This window comes from Typopeltis vanoorti, chromosome 7 (assembly GCF_054136105.1).
Source record: "Typopeltis vanoorti isolate ZY-2024b chromosome 7, IOZ_Tvanoo_1.0, whole genome shotgun sequence".
NCBI lineage: Eukaryota > Metazoa > Arthropoda > Arachnida > Uropygi > Thelyphonidae > Typopeltis > Typopeltis vanoorti.
In genome coordinates this window covers 121892990-121910599 of record NC_143555.1, presented here as the reverse complement: position 1 = coordinate 121910599, position 17610 = coordinate 121892990, and the positions used below count along the sequence as shown (strand labels likewise).

The 17610-nt window shown below is 37.6% G+C and overlaps 1 protein-coding gene across 1 annotated transcript in view; it reads right to left on the bottom strand.

Annotated features, from left to right (window-relative positions):
• The window catches only part of LOC150105008 (protein Obscurin-like), a 790953-nt gene that overhangs the window by 135098 nt on the left and 638245 nt on the right, over window positions 1–17610 (bottom strand). Inside the window, exon 63 of the mRNA XM_090395103.1 lies at window positions 7319–7471. Within this exon, the coding sequence (XP_090251229.1) occupies window positions 7319–7471 (153 nt within the window). The remainder of the gene's footprint in view (window positions 1–7318; window positions 7472–17610) is intronic.

The window sequence follows — 17610 nt, the reverse complement described above, 5'->3', positions numbered from 1 at the left end:
GCCCGTGCTCAAAATAGAACATCTTGACAACAACAACACGTCAAGAAACTCAAGGACTGGAAAAATGGACAGCTGTCACTCTCCTCCAGGCCCTCTGTCATCAAGACCATTATATGCCCTGCGCTTCAGCATGTCCTGAACATTACCAACATCAGCGTGGATCAAGAAATCCGGCTTTACAGGAAGCTCCTGAAGTTCTTCTGGGGCAGTCTACGCCAGGAAGTTGACATCAAGATCCTTCACTGGAGAAGCTGGGGGGGCTTCAGCTTCCCCTATCTTAACATCAGATACCTAAGCAATACTGCTTTCCATCTAAACAGGGTACTGCAGACTAAACATCCCTGTCTATTCAGTGTGGTATTTCTTGGGTTTCAAGCTTCCCCTTTTTGGCATTCCAGTCCACCAGGGTCCCAAGGTGGAGATTGTTCCAGAAGATTACAACATACTGTGCCAGCTTATGCAACAACTCTGCTTGTCGGGTGTGAACATCGCCGGGATCCAGAACAGTTATACATGGTACGAACATTTCTTTAACATCCTTCGTACCGATGTTCTGGATCTGGGGATCAACAACAATGAGATCCTCTTCGGCCACCTCTCGAAACATCGAGGCTACCTGTCGACAAAGGACCTGGCATGGAGGATTGCGTATGGACACCTTCCAGTCAACATCAACATCTGGCAGTTTCACAACACCCGGAACCCCTTTTGTGACTTCTGCGGGAGCCTGGACACCACAGAACACGCCTTCTACCGGTGTCCTATTTCCATCTTCATCTGGAGGGGGCTAAGCGATGTGCTCTGCATCGCCCCCTCCTACTGCAGGAGCAAGTCATCTTCCTGCAGTTCGCTCCCCCAGCTAACAACAAGCAGAAGTTAGTGGTATTTGTAATTAATGAGCTTAAATACCACATCTGGAAGGTAAGAAAGAGATTTTCTAATCCTACTAATCCTCCAATCTGTTGGATCTCTCTCGGATCATTTTTTACAAGTTCTATGGTTCCTTAAGGAGATTTTTACATCTCGAAAAGGAGGCTCTGGGTGACACCACATTTAAGAACAAGTGTGGTGTTTACCTCCAATCCTGTGTAATGTCAGAAATAACACCATCAAGTTCTGCCTGCTGCTGCTGCTTTAAGATCTCCATCTGCAGCAGCAGCTCCACTTCTGGTCATTTCCTTGGTCTCTCCGTCCCCCCCCCCCCCCCCCCGAGGTCTATTTTGTTCCCTGGTCTCCCACGGAGGTAGTTTGGAGGAAAAACCCAGGCAGCATAGACCTACTTAAGGCAGGCTGCCCTGAAAGGGCGGGTCACCTGGGCACTGGCTACCTCCGTGGTCTTTTCGATCTTGTGAGCCAGGCGGTGCAGGAGGAATGGGAGAGGAGAAAAGGAGAGGAGAGGAGAGGGAATAGGATGGGAAGAGTGGGTGGGGAGCTGAGACCTACATTTCCTTTTCCCTACTCCCCACCTGCTCTTCCCATCCTATTCCCTCTCTTCTCCTTTTCTCCTCTTCCATCCCCCCCCCTCACTTCCCCACCTGAACATCTCTGTCACTTCTCCTCCCTTCTTTCTCTTACCTACTGGAGCACTCTGACCCCACTTTTTTTCAGTAGGCCAATGATGAGATTCCCCTTTACTTTCACCTTCCGTGATGGGCAGTTCCTATGTTCCCATAGCAGACTGGCGTATTCCGACTAGATGAAGCACCAGATTATGGCAGAACAGAAGTACGGACCATCGGCGAGAACATGCCGATGTTAGGAAGTTGGAGCAAGCGCCAAAATTCGTATCGTGCAGGTGAATTCCACGTGGCTACAGGTTATGGCAGCAGCAACATTCCATTACAAAGAAACAGATGAAGGAATTGATGTGACCCAAGCAGTGTAGATAAGTACTATCATTTCATACCCATATTATTTGATAATAGTGAGTGAAAGAGTTTAAGATTCAATGAAAGGAAAGTGAACTTTGATACCTAAGAATGTTCAGGAACTATCAAAGGAATCTCATTAACTATCTGTCTGAGAATCTTAGTGAGAATTTTAAACAAAAATGTTTTGTGCCAGATGAGCACCATCTCATGTCTAACTAATGTGAAACTTATTAATCAGGTGTTTTAAATGCAATCATGACTTGTGTATATTAAGTACGAGAGTTGAGTGTGAAACTTTAGACAGAATTTACCTTAGTATTGCCTTAATATCTTATTAACTGTTTGTAATCTCCTAGTTATTCAATAAAAATGTTTTATGAAGTATGTATATGTGTAATCTGACCATGATGACTGACTCACCACTCATTAGATAATCGAACCTATAAGTGTGGGGAATATCCAGGTTAAAATAAGAGTAAAGGGGCTATGACTGCAAGGCTAGGATACCTACGGCTTCCTAAAATAATTAGATAACTTTAGTGGCACTTTATTTCTGTGAACTTTCCCAGGATAAGACAATTCTATCCTTAGACCCAGGCTGGCGCAGCAATTGAACAAATAAATTTGCCTGGGCTTGAAAAAGGGACGTCTCACAGAAATCAAGTTAATAGAATATCCTAGAGGCACTATAGAGATGGAAAAATAGATAAGAGAAACTTAAGTCAAAGCATAATAAAAGCTAAGAAAGAAACAAAATATAACAATGGTGCAGTCAGCCGGCAGGATGTATTTGATCTGAAAAAGAAATATTAAAATCAAATACAGTGAGTTGGTATCAGTTTCATGCGAAGAAACAAGAATTTTGGAATTTGAATTTTGAAATTTCAGAAAAGTTAATGTAAGCTAAAAGAATAAGTATGTCACTTTCAACGAGTTCAGAATTGAGCGACCCAGAGTTTTTTAAGAGCATTAACCCCCAACAAATTTTCCCTCAGACCTCTGGCAAAGAATCAGACAATGTGAGAGCCTTTTTCGAATATATAGAACTTAGAAGGATAGGGCGATGGAGTGACTTTCAGTTGCTTGTTCTGCTCCGCAGTAAGCTGACAGGAAGGGCAAAAAGTTTCTTTTACTCTTCGCTACTCTTGAAAGAAACTTTGGACTACCAGAGGTTTAGGGAGATCCACAATTTTCCGAGACAAAAAATGTGGGACCTAACCTCTGGAAGCTCCAAAGAATAAACCAGAAAGAAAAGGAAAGCGTCCCCGAATACTATAATAGGCTACTCACATTTGCTAATATGCTGAGTGTGCCTGACGATGAGAAACGCCATCCAGACTGGGCTGTGTTTCAACACTTCAGAGTTGGCCTGAGACAAGAACTAAGGGAGGCAGCTTTTGCAAAAAGGATATCTAACTTGAAAGAATGCTATCATGCCGTTACAGAAAGAAAACAGCTGCTTGGAGACATCTGTCCCGCAGCCACCATGAGCCAGATAAATGTTGTGAAAGATAGTATAGAAGACAATAGGAGCCCAAGTCAAACAAGGGAGAGAATAGAAAAAAAGGAGAAATGTCAGAAAGTGCAGGAAAATGCTGAAGGAAACAAAACTGAATCAGTTTGTAATGTCGCTGTTGATGCCTATAAATTTAGCGAAGTTCGCTCCTTGGTCAGACAGGAGGTAGAAAGGTTGCAACAGCCGCTCATAGAATGACGACTCAGTAATCAGTCATCTAACGCTAAACCCTCCCCCAATGATCAGAATTCTCAAGTATTTGAAGAAGAAAGAATAACTAATCTCATTCATCGAGAATTAGAAAAGTTGCAACAGCCAGTGCTCAACAGAATGGAGTCTCTGATGGAAAAGTTAACAGAAATGTCTGCCAAATGTGGATCGAACTCTCCTTTGTCTTCAGATGGAGAGGCTAGAAGAGGTTACCGGCGTGAGCTTCCCAGGTGCTACAACTGTAACAAGCTGGGGCACATTGCCCGAGACTGCTTTACTGCACCAGGTATCAACCTGAAACTACATCACATATTTGTGCCAAACCATCTAATAAAAGGGAGCAACAGGGAGGGAGACAAATCCCTGAAATGACTATAACCACAAGTTGTGTGACTATAAACACAAGGATCTGCAGAAGGGATGTTAAGGCACTCATAGACACTGGCTCTCAAGTTTCTATAATCTCTGAGAACTGTCTCAGGGAACTGGGGACCTGTGTGAGTAAAAGAGCTAAGAGATTGAGGAAATCCATCAGATGCTTGGGAATATCTCCCTCCACGACTCATGCCTCAAAGCATGTAAGACTAAGAGTAGAATTGATAGGATTAGATTTATATGCCTGGCATAACTTTTTAGTTCTACCTAAGAACTCGCTCTCTCGTGTGGGGCTAATTTTAGGGTAAGTGTGTGTGTGTGGGGGAGATGGATTACCAGTGGATGTTGTGAGTGTATCGTCCATAGATGTTTTAAAAGAGATAAGTATTTATGCATCCCATGAGTCCTCTCTTGATGAGTCCTTGACTCTCTAAAAGAGAGCTTCATCAAGCAGATGTTCTGTCTTACAGAAGGACTTTGAATAGATTGCATGAGTGGGCAGCAACATCGAACTATCAGTTCAGTGTTGCAAAGTGTTAGGTTTTGAAGTTTGGCAGGCAAGAACATGATGAAATTATACATTTGGTGGGGAAATTTTGGAAGAAGTTGAGGGAACAAGAGACCTTGCAGTAGTGCTGGACATGGAAGTGAAGTTCATTGGTCACAATGCACAAATTGTGAAGTCCACATCAGATTATAGCAAAGATGTGGAAGACTTTAATGTGCATAAATAGGGAGATGTATAAAGTCTTAATCAGGCCTTGTATGGATTACTGTGCACATATTTGATCCTCTGATTTCATGGTGATGAGGATATGTTGGAAAGGGTCCAGAGAAGACCGACTAAGGGTAACTGCTCTGATGTGGGATATGAAGACAGATTGAGGGAATACAGTTTGCTTGCAAATAGGAGAAAGCTTTGTGAATAGGAGAAAGTGAGGGGATATGACTGAGACATTTAAGTTGGTAAAGAATTGTTATTGGGTTAATGTGGAAGAAATTTTTCATAGAATGGGAAAAGGTGGAGGTGAACAAGGGGACATCCCTTTGTTCAGGAGGAATGTGTGCAGTTTAAAGATGTATGGAAGAACTTGTATGTGCTTGTTGGACTGCATTTGAATGGTTTTAGAGTTAGATGTTAGAGTGTTGTTCAGTGAATGGTTGGAAGTGTGGTTCAGCCACCCCATGGGACAAATGAATGTGTGTACAGAAATGATTATGCAATGCTGATTTTAGTTTCACAGGTTTCAAATCTGAATGGATTGGTAATGATATTAGGCAAGGGTAATTATGAATCCAAGGGGGGATGCATGTGTGTGTAATGCAAGAAGTATCAGAAATAAAGGAGATAAGTTTGTGGAATTGAGTCAAATTGACTTGGCCAAAAATTATCACCATCAGTGAGTAAGAGGAGGAATGATTATGGAAAGATAACTTTAATCAATGCTGATGCCAGGAAGTTGAGAGATGCAGAAGAAATTGTTGAGTTATTAAGTGATAATTTTTGCAATGGTGTATCAAGAAATTGGAAATTTTACAGTTGTTGATGTGTGTCAGAGACTGATGTGAGAGTTAAGGTAGATGAACTAAAGATGCTCTGCATATTGAAAAATATCAGTGTGAATAAAAGCATTGGGGCTAGATGGCATGTCAGCTCATATGACATGAGAATGCACAAGAGAAGTGCATTCTGAAGTTGTTTAATCTAAGTTTCAGCTCTGGTAAGGATCCAAGGGAGTGGGAAAAGAGTAAGATAGTTCCATTACATAAAGGTTGCTCCAGGACAGATGTAGCAAATTACAGACCAATTTGTATCATAGGAGTGTTAAAAGTATTGGAAAAGTTGGTTCGAGGGAAAATTCAGGAATGAGTGGATAGTAATATGATACTCTATGTGGGTAGTAACACAGTTTTGTAAAAGGTGGGTCCTGCCTTAATAATTTACTCACATTTTATAATAAAGTGACAGAAGAATTAGATAAGCTAAGGGAAATGGCTACAACATGATGCTTCTGGGCTTTGCAGAGGTATTTGACAGAAAACCACATGGAAAACTACTACAAAAGTTGGAGCAAATGGAAATGGATATGATGCTAGTGACATAGATATTGGTAATTCATAGACACTAGAGAATAGTATATGGTGAAGATGAATTCAGAAAAGAGACAGTGACTACTTGAGTGCTTCATTATTCTGTACTAGGGTCATTACTCTTTAATTTGTATATTAATGATAGAGGGAATGATTTTTTGGGGGGGGGGGATTATTCTATTATTTGCAAATAATGCAAACTAGGGAGGGCAATAGTTGTTAAATATGTACATATATGAATATAGATATCCTGCAGGATGATTTAAATAAATTAGCATTGTGGGTGAAGGATAATGGTTGTCAATTTAATTTTGCAAAATGTATGGTTATGCACTTCAGGATGTGATGCAATCCAGTACAACAATGTGATGGTAATTTGGGGGTAATGGTGGAGAGAAGTTCAGATGGCATATTGCAAAAGTTGTGAAAATAGCCCAAAGGATTACTTAGATGTTGAAATATACACTAACAAGTAAAGATAGGAACGTTATTATCCTTCTTTATAGGGCTGTGATTCAGCTTCATCTTGATTATTGCGCACATATTTGTCATGAGTTTCTAGGGAATTAGGAGGTAATCCAGAGGCAGGTGACCTAGTTAGTGACAGGTCTATGGAATGTGTTTGGGTTACAAAATTTAGGTGGAAAAGAGGGAACATGATCTTAGAAACTTACAAGTTACTAAAGGGAGTCTATAAGATTGCTAGAAAAAAAATTTTTTATACATGACACATAGATAAAGAATTAGGGATCATCCCTGGAAGTTGGGTAAAAGTGTGGTTAGTAAGGGTGCAAGGACTAGATTTTTTACTTGGTGAATAAGTGGAATGAACTGCCAGAATTAATTTTAAGTGCTCTGACAGTGAATAAGTTTAATGAGAGGTGTGATGGGTATTGTATGTACAAAGATTAGTGTTGGTCTCCCACAATGAGTCTTCTCACTGCATAGAGATACCTATATTATTAATAAATTTGACATTTAACTCTTTTAGAATTCTATAGGTTGTTTGGGACTCTAAAAAGTATAATTTTTTTTTTCTAACCAGCTATGTTTGTAGAAACTTGAAATTAATTGAAACTCAATGGTTGGAAGTGTATTTCATATATACAAAAAATTAAGCATATTTCAAATGATCATACTGAAAAGATATTGAACTGTATTTGCTAAATTAATTTTAAAAAATCTTAAAGAATCATAAACAGATATATGATTTTTTTATCATAAGAATAAAATTTAAATTACAGATGATTTTTACCTTGGATCAAATACTAATAATTTGGACATGAAATCTTTAGCTTCATCTGATACTCCAGCAAAGGAATCTGGTGAAAAATTAATTTTTCCTTGTTGTACTTGTTTCAGAGTCTCACGGTCATTCTCTGCTAAAAATGGTGAGATGCCACTTAATCTAAAAGACAACAAGATTAAATATAAAATGGATTTATGTAAACATTTATTATAATAAATTTATAATATTAATAATTATTAATATTATAAATTATATTATTATTATTATTATTATTATTATTATTATTATTTATTTATTTATTTATTTAATTATAATAATACTGTGAAGCTTTTAAGGGTCATTTTTTCTAACTCTTCTAGCTAGAACAAAATAGTTTATCTTGATAAAATCTGATGTATAAGTTTTTCCATTAGTTGTTTCAGCATTTCCCATTTCAGAATATCGTCAATTTTGAGTGATGCAACATTTCATTTAATTCCATTCAGTAGGATCAGAAAATATCCTTTGCACCTTGCTATCTAATTTGTTGTGCCATAATTTTAATTATGGCAGCTTCATATTCATATTTTAATTCTCATATGAAGCAACTGTGACAGTTAATTTGGCCACTAAGAAGAAATGTGCATTAGCAGAAAATCCTAAATGGTACAAAATGTTTTCATCTCTTATCATTTGAAGAAATATTTCATAAAATTCAGCCAGGCACAATATTCCTCCTCGATTACAGCTCAGACAAAGTTTATGCCATAATATCACTTGATATAATTTTAGCTTTAAAAACTTACATTTAAATAGTGAAAGTGGTATGTATATATATATATATATATATATATATATATATATATATATATTATATTAATATATAATGTTAAAAAAACTCATTTAATTTTTAAATTAATTAAATTAAATTAAATTAATAAATTTTATAAAAAATTATAAAAAAAAGAATATAAATATAAAATATATATTCCATAGCCTAGTTATGCACTAGGCTATGGAATTCCTCTATCATTTAAAAACATTCACAAATATTCATTCGCATCATCAGATTTGAAGCTTACAGCCAGTTGTTGGTGATCATATATGCTATCCACTTGACCACCTAGGTCAGAAAAACACTAATCATAGTGGGATATGATGTGAATGTAATTAAATTTAAAATCTAAATATAGTCTAAAATTCTGGAATATAGATTAACTTTAACATTAGCCATATATCTTAAGCACACAATAAAAAGATAACAAATTTTTCATGATATCTACTACTGTTCTACTGATTCATTTGTGCCCACCATGGGTGGCCATGATACTAAGTCATAAACAGCATGTCTAGGTGTTGATAAGATTAAGTTCAGAGAAATTCAGATTAAGATATCTGAATAATAACACTGAGTTACAGTTGAATCATGTGCATTCAAATTAATTGCACTTCATTATCATTAGATCATGCCAAGATGCAATTTTTTGCCTCTAATCATTGGTGATTATTATTATTACAGTGTGACACCTCTAAGGAGTCCAAAGACTTATTGTGGGAGGGCACTCTGCTCTACTCCACTGCATACATCTTGCCTTCTCCACTACTACAGTATGGTACAAAAAAACAGTACTGAACTTTACTCCATAACATATATCGTTGTAGTTGTTCAGTACTATTTTTTTTTGTACCATCCCATACTTAATTCTCTAACTGCAACTCAATGGCACTGCTACCATCAATGCCACCTACCACCACCAACAGTATTTTTGTCTGTAAATTACATATGTTTTCATGGCCGATTTTCCTGTACATGGGATGAAAAACTCTGGCACCTCCAGCATTATGCAGAATTAGTTTGGTTTTTAGGTTATGCTTTGGCATAACTTTTGACGATGCTATGAAGGCAGTAATTGTACATGAATTCTAGAATTAATGCATAAATTCTAATTTTATGAATTCTCTAATTCATAAAAATTTAGAATTTTATGAATTGGAGGTGTCATGTAATAATAATATTTTATAAAGAAATAGTTTTAATTTTGCTATCACATAACAAGAGAAATCAAAAAATATAAATAATTTCTGTTTTTATTGGGATGATATTCTATTTTTGAAAAATATCATGAGGAATGCAAAATGAGGAAATTAAGTAGAAATTAGAAATAAGGAAGTTGAAAATATTTGCTTTAGATTTTCTTTAGAAATTATTATTAACACCAGACCTCCATGAAGTCCAAAGACTAATCAGGAGTAAAAAGGAAAACAAAGCAAATATTACGACTGTTTGAATATTTATGAGTATTTAAATCCCTTTGAATATCATTACTTTAATAATAATAGTAGTGTGAAGAAGAAATGTTCCCATAAAAAAAAAATCTAGAAACATCAAAATATTTATACAGAAATTCATTACATTTAAAAGCTCATGCTTATGAAGACTGAAGATGTTGCACATTAAAAGGCCTATTAGAATATTTTCCATATTATAATCTGGAGAAAAAAAATTCAAGCACTTTACGTCTTTTTCATCGCTCTCATTAGTATCATGTTTTTCAAGAACTTAGGCTGATTATCACCTGTTCTGGCCTCAGAACAGGCCATAAGGTATCACTGAACTATCCATTATAAGGCTAGTAAATTGACCTGAGACACCTTTTACCTTACTTTAAACAACTGAAGAGAAACATTTCAGTGAACTTTTCACAAAATGACAGTGAAATGCAAATGGTAAAACAAAAATCAAAAGTACAAGATATAATGAATACTGTAATATAGAAGGGGAATACTTTCTAAAGAATAGAATTCGAGTATTAAATACAGGAAGACTTAAAATTGTAATAATGACCGGAGAAAAGAAATAAGAAAAACTGTGTAGTGTAGTCAGTAGAAATTAAAGAGTGCACATAAACATTGTGATTTGGTTTCATAAATCTATTTCAAAACAAATAAATGACTACACATTTTGGAACGAAAGAATAATAGAAGTTGGATTAAAAATAAACAATAGCCACTTAACAATAATTAGGTTATTAGCTCCGTATGAAATTCTTGAAAAAACGCAATACATGTATAATTAGATAAACAAAAATGCATATGTGATTATTAGTAAGAGTAAATAATAATAATTATTATTTTCTTTGTCATTTCTATGGAATCCAAACTAATCATGGGATGCCTATACTAACCACTGTTTACATAATACTATCATATTTCTCCTTGAACTTTTTCTCGACAAAGTGCACGCACGCACACACATGTGCAGATGCACAGAAACTATCTTTGACATCTCATTCCACCAATTCACTGCCTTCCAAACTAAAAATCTAGTGCTCAGAACCCTGCCGACTACCCCCATGTATACACTTTTAAGTGAGTGGCTCCCCTTTTTCTCTCTCTCTGTGATGTTTTGATAGAAGTCTTCTATGTCGATTCTATAAAACTCTTTTAATAATTAGATATTTCTCTATCATATCCCCTCCCCTCTTTTTCTGTTTATCAAGTAGCCATCATAACACACAGATCTTCAATGTCTCTTCATAAGATCTGTGTGCAGAGTTCAAATGTAGCCTAACCTTATAAAGAGGAATAATAATCATGCCATCCCTGCTTGTCAATATTCATTGTGAAGAATTTATGTTCGACATCCAGCCAATCCGATGAACATTTCAGTCATCTTTGAAGTATGCCATCTAAACTTCAACTTTGTGTCCACAATAACCAACGCACCTCCACTCGCTATCTTCATCAATTTACCTTCACTCCATTTCCATTAATATAGTATACAGCTTGAGATACCTGCCTCTGAAAATGCATGACTTTATGTTTTTCACATTAAACTGGCAGCAGTTATCCTTTACTATACAGTCAGTATATACTTAAGTCATTTTGAAGGCTCTATATTATTATAATTATTATAAATAATTATTATTATTTTACAGTATCTCAATGAATCCAGAGACACTTCATGGGAGACCCACACTAACATTTATACGCACTCGCAACTAATTCTGGAAATCCATTCCACTCTCCGTGCAAAAAATCTAGTCCACACACCCTTGCTAACCACACTCTTATACATCCTCCACAGATCTTCAATGTCTCTTCATAAGATCTGTGTGCAGAGTTGAAATGTGGCCTAACCTTAGACCCCTAGTTCTCTGAGTAATTGTCGTATATTGAAAAATTTCCTTTGTGTCAATTTTAGAAAATCCCTTTAATATCTTATATGTATCATGTACCCTCTTTCCACATATCTACATTGTAATAAATATACCTTCAAACTATCCTCATAGGGAGCATTCCACAGAGTTTTCACTAGCTTGGTCACTCATTTCTGAATCCTCTTAATAATCAAATCTGTGCACAGTAGTCAAGATACAGCTGAATCATAGTCTTATAAAGAGGGTTAATAGCATCCCCATCTTTATATGCAAGCATATTTTTCAAATCCAAGTAATGCTTTCAGCTCTTTTACCAACTAAACTTCAAAAAACTAAACTCTAAACTTCAACTTTCTGTCCACCATTAATACTAGGTCCCTAACATCATCAGTTTCCTGCAATGCAATACCATCAATGTGATACAGTATGAAACCTTTCAATCTGAAGTGCATAACCTTACATTTTGCACAATTAAATTGTGATAGTCATTATCCTTTGCCCACAGTACCAATTTATTTAAATCATCCTGCAGGATATTTATATCACCTTTATCATCTATTGCACTCCTCAGTTTTGCATCATCAGCAAACAACTGAATATCACCCCCCTCCCCATCACCACACCTTAATTACTATTATTACTATTATTACGGGCAACTCCAGGGAGTCATTAGACTCATCGAGGGAGGCCCCAAATCATATTCATCACAACTATTTGACATTCATACAGTATCTATCATACCTCGCCTTAAACTCATTCACTGTCACAGCATCCACTACAGACTCAGGGAGCGCATTCCACTCATTCACTACTCTAAAAGTAAAGAACCCAGCTCTAACACCTTTACTAACCACACTTTTGCCCAGTTTCCATGGATGTCCCCTAGTCCTCCCACAACCAGCCCTGTTCTCAAAAATATCTTCTGAATTAATTTTATAGAAACCCTTCAGTAATTTGAATGTCTCAATCATATCTCCCCTCCTCCGCCTATCAACCAATTTTTGCAACCCACAAATCCTCAACCTGTTCTCATACGGTTCATTCCACAGACCTGCTATCATCTTGGTCACTCGCCTCTGGATCCTCTCCACCTCCTCCCCATCAAGAAGAAACCTAGGTGACCAAATCTGAGCACAGTAGTCTAGATGGGGTCTTATCAAGGCTCGATAGAGAGGAACAATAACCTGTTTGTCTCTGCTTGTCAACGTATTCTTCAGCAACCAAGTGATTTGATGAGCTGTTTTGGTCACTTTTGCAATGTGTCCCCTAAATTTCAATTCCTTATCCACCAACACTCCTAAATCTCGTGACTCATCAATTTCCTGGAGCAGGGTTCCACCAATGCAGTAACCTGCCGCCAATCTTTTCACCCCAAAATGCATAACCTTACATTTTGCCACATTAAACTGACATCCATTCTCCTTAGCCCAGACCTCCAATCTATCCAAATCATCCTGCAAAATTTTGACATCATCTGCATTCACTATTGCCCTACCCAACTTCGCATCATCCGCAAACAAATGAACTGTTCCTCTCAGATCATTTCCTATATCATTTATGAACAAATTAAACAGCAGTGGTCCAAGAACAGATCCTTGTGGCACACCACTAGTCACAGGCCGTCTTGTGGACTCTACCACAAGACGGCCACTCTCTGATATCTCTCCGTCAACCACCCTCCTATCCATCTCACCAACCCTATGTCCATTCCCATATGCTGCAATTTACTGATTAGAATTCCATGTGGAATCCTGTCAAAGGCCTTGGCAAGGTCCAGTAGAATCACCGTAAACCCATTACCCTTATCCAGTTCAGCCGTCACTGTGTTATAATACGTGAGCAAGTTACTGAGGCATGACCTACCATTCACAAAACCATGCTGTCCCCGATACAGTATCCCATTTTCTTCTATCCAATCTTGTATTTTCCTCTTGACTATTTTCTCTAAGACCTTGACAATGATTCCTGATATGCTAATCGGTCGGTAATTTACAACAGCAGTCTTGGAACCACCTTTATGCAGTGGAACTATTTTCCCCTCTTTCCACCCGCTCGGGACTAACCCAGACCCGAGACTCGAATTAAACAAAATGGTCAAGGGTACTGACAATTCTTTAGCTGCTTCTCGTACAACACGAGCTGGTATACCATCCAATCCCACAGATGTATTGACATTGAGGTTATGCAATAGACTACTCACCTCCACTTCATTAACCACAATTCCCGTATAATCTACTGGTTTATTCGTTTCTGCAATGTCACCACCTGGATGATATACTTTTGCAAAGTGCTCACTCAGTAACTCAACTATCTCAACTGATTCAGTTACCTCCCTACCATCGGCATTCTTTAAAATCAATCTGCCATGTACATTTTTCCTTTTACTTGCTACATATCTAAAAAACTGTTTAGGATTCTCTTTAGCCTGAATGGCCAATGTTCTTTCGTAATCCTTTTTTGCTTTTCTTACCACACTCGTCACCCTTCTGGCCTGCGCTTTATACCGTTCATGTGCCTGCCGGTCACCCTTCTCCTTAAATTCCCTCCATAGTTGTTTCTTTTTTTGCAACTCAAGCTTAATGGTGTTATTCATCCATTTAACCCCTACTTGATTTATTATTCGGACTCTAGGTATACAGTCAGCCATTGCTTCATGCAAGCACTTCTTAACTACCTCCCATCACTATCAACTTCTAGTCCTTGCAGTTGTACATGCCATGGCACTGAACCAATCAAACTCCTAAGCTTGTCATACTTTCCCGCCCGATAATTCCACATGTACCCTGTCTTAATTGAAAATTCTACACCTTTAGCCACCTCCCAAGTTAAGACCCTATGATCACTCTCACCGATTGGTGGCAATGTGGTCATATTTGTTACAGCCAAATCCTCAGATGTAATTACTAGGTCAAGCACTCTCTGACCCCTAGTATTTTCCATTACATGCTGTCGCAGATAGTTATCCCTTAATAACCGCATAAAATCCAGTTCCTTCCTCCCGTGTGTCCTCTCCTCACTCCAATCAATGCGACCATAGTTGAAATCTCCCATAATAATCACCCTCCTTCCACCCATTTCTTCTATTTGCTTGTGCATACTGTCACCACCATCTTTTCCATCACCTGGTCTATAGCAGCACCCAATTGTATATTTAGTTCTGCTAGCCACAATCTCACACCAAATGGCATCAAATGTGCTCTTTTCTCTATCCTGCAATTCAACTTCTATTCTCCTTGGCTGGAGCTCATCAGCTATCATCAACAATACTCCTCCCCCCCATTTTATTCTCTCTGTCATTCCTGAACACACTATACCCATCACATTCAATCCCACTAGTTATATCATCTACAGTCAGCCATGTTTCACTAATACCTATAACCTGTGGTCTGGAAGTGCCAACCATGGCCAAAAACTCTTCCTTCTTGTTCCTAATACTCCTAGTATTAGTACATGAATTTAAGACCCCCATTAGCCCCAACCCTACCTTGATGCCTTATATTAACTCTCCCACTCTGATTTGTTGTCCTTATTTGCTCTGGCATATTATATTCATTCTTACATTCAACTGCCTCCATAAGGACTGTATCTCTACCCCCCCTCCCTAACAAATCTAGTTTCCCTGAATTTGCACATCCACTACATTCAGCAACACTTTCTCAAGTCTTCTTACACCGTAACCATTCAAATGCAAGCCATCCATCTTATATAGATCCTTTCGCCCATCAAACTCACTCCACACATCCACAAATTCCACACCACTCGTCATACATAACCCATGCATAAAGTCATTTGCAATTATAGCCCTCCTTTTAAACATTTCACTGTCATACCGTGGCAAAAGACTAATCATTCTAACTCTCTCACTCTTTTCTTTTGCTACCTCAAACAATTCATTCAGGTCTTCTATCATTTCCATTTTATCTCCTTTCAAATCATTCGTACCTGCCACAACAATCATTTCTTTCACCCTTTCCTTTTGCTCTCTAATAGACGCAGTTACGTCCTTTATGGTCGCACCAGGTTGGTACGATTTTGTCAAATCCTCTACTAACACACCTCGTACTAACGAGTCTCCATACAGCACTCTATCCTTCATTTTGTTCATGTTCACATTCATACGTCTATTTTTCCTGTCATACCTTTTATAATCTTTTCCTATATAAGCTCACTCAGCTTGTGATCCCTGCACAAGAAATTAAAGAATAATTGTCCTAGTATAGAACATTGAGGTATTCCACTTAGTCACCCTTATTCTTGTAGATTCCACTTCAACATATACTACTCTCCGGTGTCTATCTATCAGCTGTCCCCCTATCAATGCTACCTACTAGCTTCATATCCATTCCCATTTGCTCCAACTGTTGTAATAATTTTCAACATACTGCTGGACTTTGCAAAGTCCAGCAGTATCACTGTGTAGCCAAATCCTTTATCCATTTGCAATGTTGCTTTATTATAAAATGTGAATAAATTACTAAGAGAGGACCTACCCTTTACAAAGTGCAGCGTCCCGCTACAGACCTATCCACCCACCATTGGATTTTACCTTAAATCAATACTTTAACAACCATTCCTGATACATTAATTGGTCTGTAGTTTGCTACTTCTGTCTTGGAGCCACCCTTATGTAATGCAGCTATCTTGCCCTCTTTCCACTCCCTTGAAACCTTGCCAGAGCTGAGACTTAGATTGAACAATTTCATTAGAGGCAGTGCCAATTCTTGTGTACATTCAGGTAGTACATGGGATGACATCAATCAGTCACACTAATGAATTCTCATCGATATTTTTCGATCCAGATGTGGGAGAGTAGATGAGATATCAGCTTGGGTTTGGCAAGAATGTGCAAGGAAACTGGTAATGCCTCAGACTAGTCTTTAATTTAAGTCTCAGCTCTGGTAGAGTTCCAAGGGAGTGAAAAGGGGGACAATAATTCCATTGGAAGGGAGGTTCTAAGACTGCAATAGTAAATTATAGACCAATCAGTATCTCAGGCATGGTGGTAAAAGTAATGGAAAAATTGCTCAAAAAGAGAGCACTATTGTTTAATTTGTACATAAATGATATAGGAAATAACGTGAAAGGAAATATTCAGTTGTTTGCTGATGATGTGAAATTAAGTAGAATAATAGTTAATCAAGGTGATGTGGAGAGTTTGCAGGATGATTTAGATAGGCTGTCGGTATGAGCAAAAAATAATGAGTATCAGTTTAATGCGGAGAAATATATAGTTATGCATTTAGAATAAATAGATTACAAGCTATGTACCACATTGATGGAACTGTACTCTAGGAAATAGATGAAGCTAGAGATTTAGGGATGGTGATAGACAGAGAGTTAAAGTTTAGAAGACATATTGCTAAGGTTGCCTTTTAAGATTACTTGGCTATTGAAGAACACATTTACAAGCAGAGATAAGGAAGTTGTTCTTCCTCTTTATGAGGCCATGAGAGGCGAGTGACCAAAATGGTTAGTGGTCTGCGGAGGGGGTTCTCTATGAGGATGGATTCAGAGTGTGTGGATTGCAGAAATTGGTTTATAGAAGAAAAAGAAAGGGGGGGGTATGATAGAAACATTTAAGTTGCTTAAAGGGTTTTATAGGATTGATGCAGGGGAAATGATTGAACACTTGACGCTAGAACAAGGAGTTATCCTTGGAAGCTGAATAAAGGTGCAGTTAGTAGTGGTGTGAGGACAAGATGTTTTACCTGGAGAGTGTGAATGAGTGGAATGGATTGCCAGATGGTTGAGTGCTTTGTCTGTTAATAGGTTCAAGGAGAAGTATGATAGATTATGTGGAATAGAGTGTTTAAACTACATGGAGGCGTACATATAATAATAATATGCTGAACATTTCTTGTTCATCCACCTAAATTTTTACATGCATCTCTGTCACATCAGTAACTGCAAAATATCCACCTGGATAATACTTTTGCAAAATGATCACTCGGCAACTAAACTACGAGAGTGGTCTGAAAAGTTCTCGGCCTAACAATGAAAAAATGAATTTATAATTTCAAAATGATTTTTATTTTTCAACATAATCTCCCTTAAGACTAATACATTTCTTCCAGCGATGCTCCAGTGCCATTATCCCATCCTTGTAGTGGTTCTCAGTAAGATATGCAAAATACCCCTCTACAGCTGCAATCACCTCTT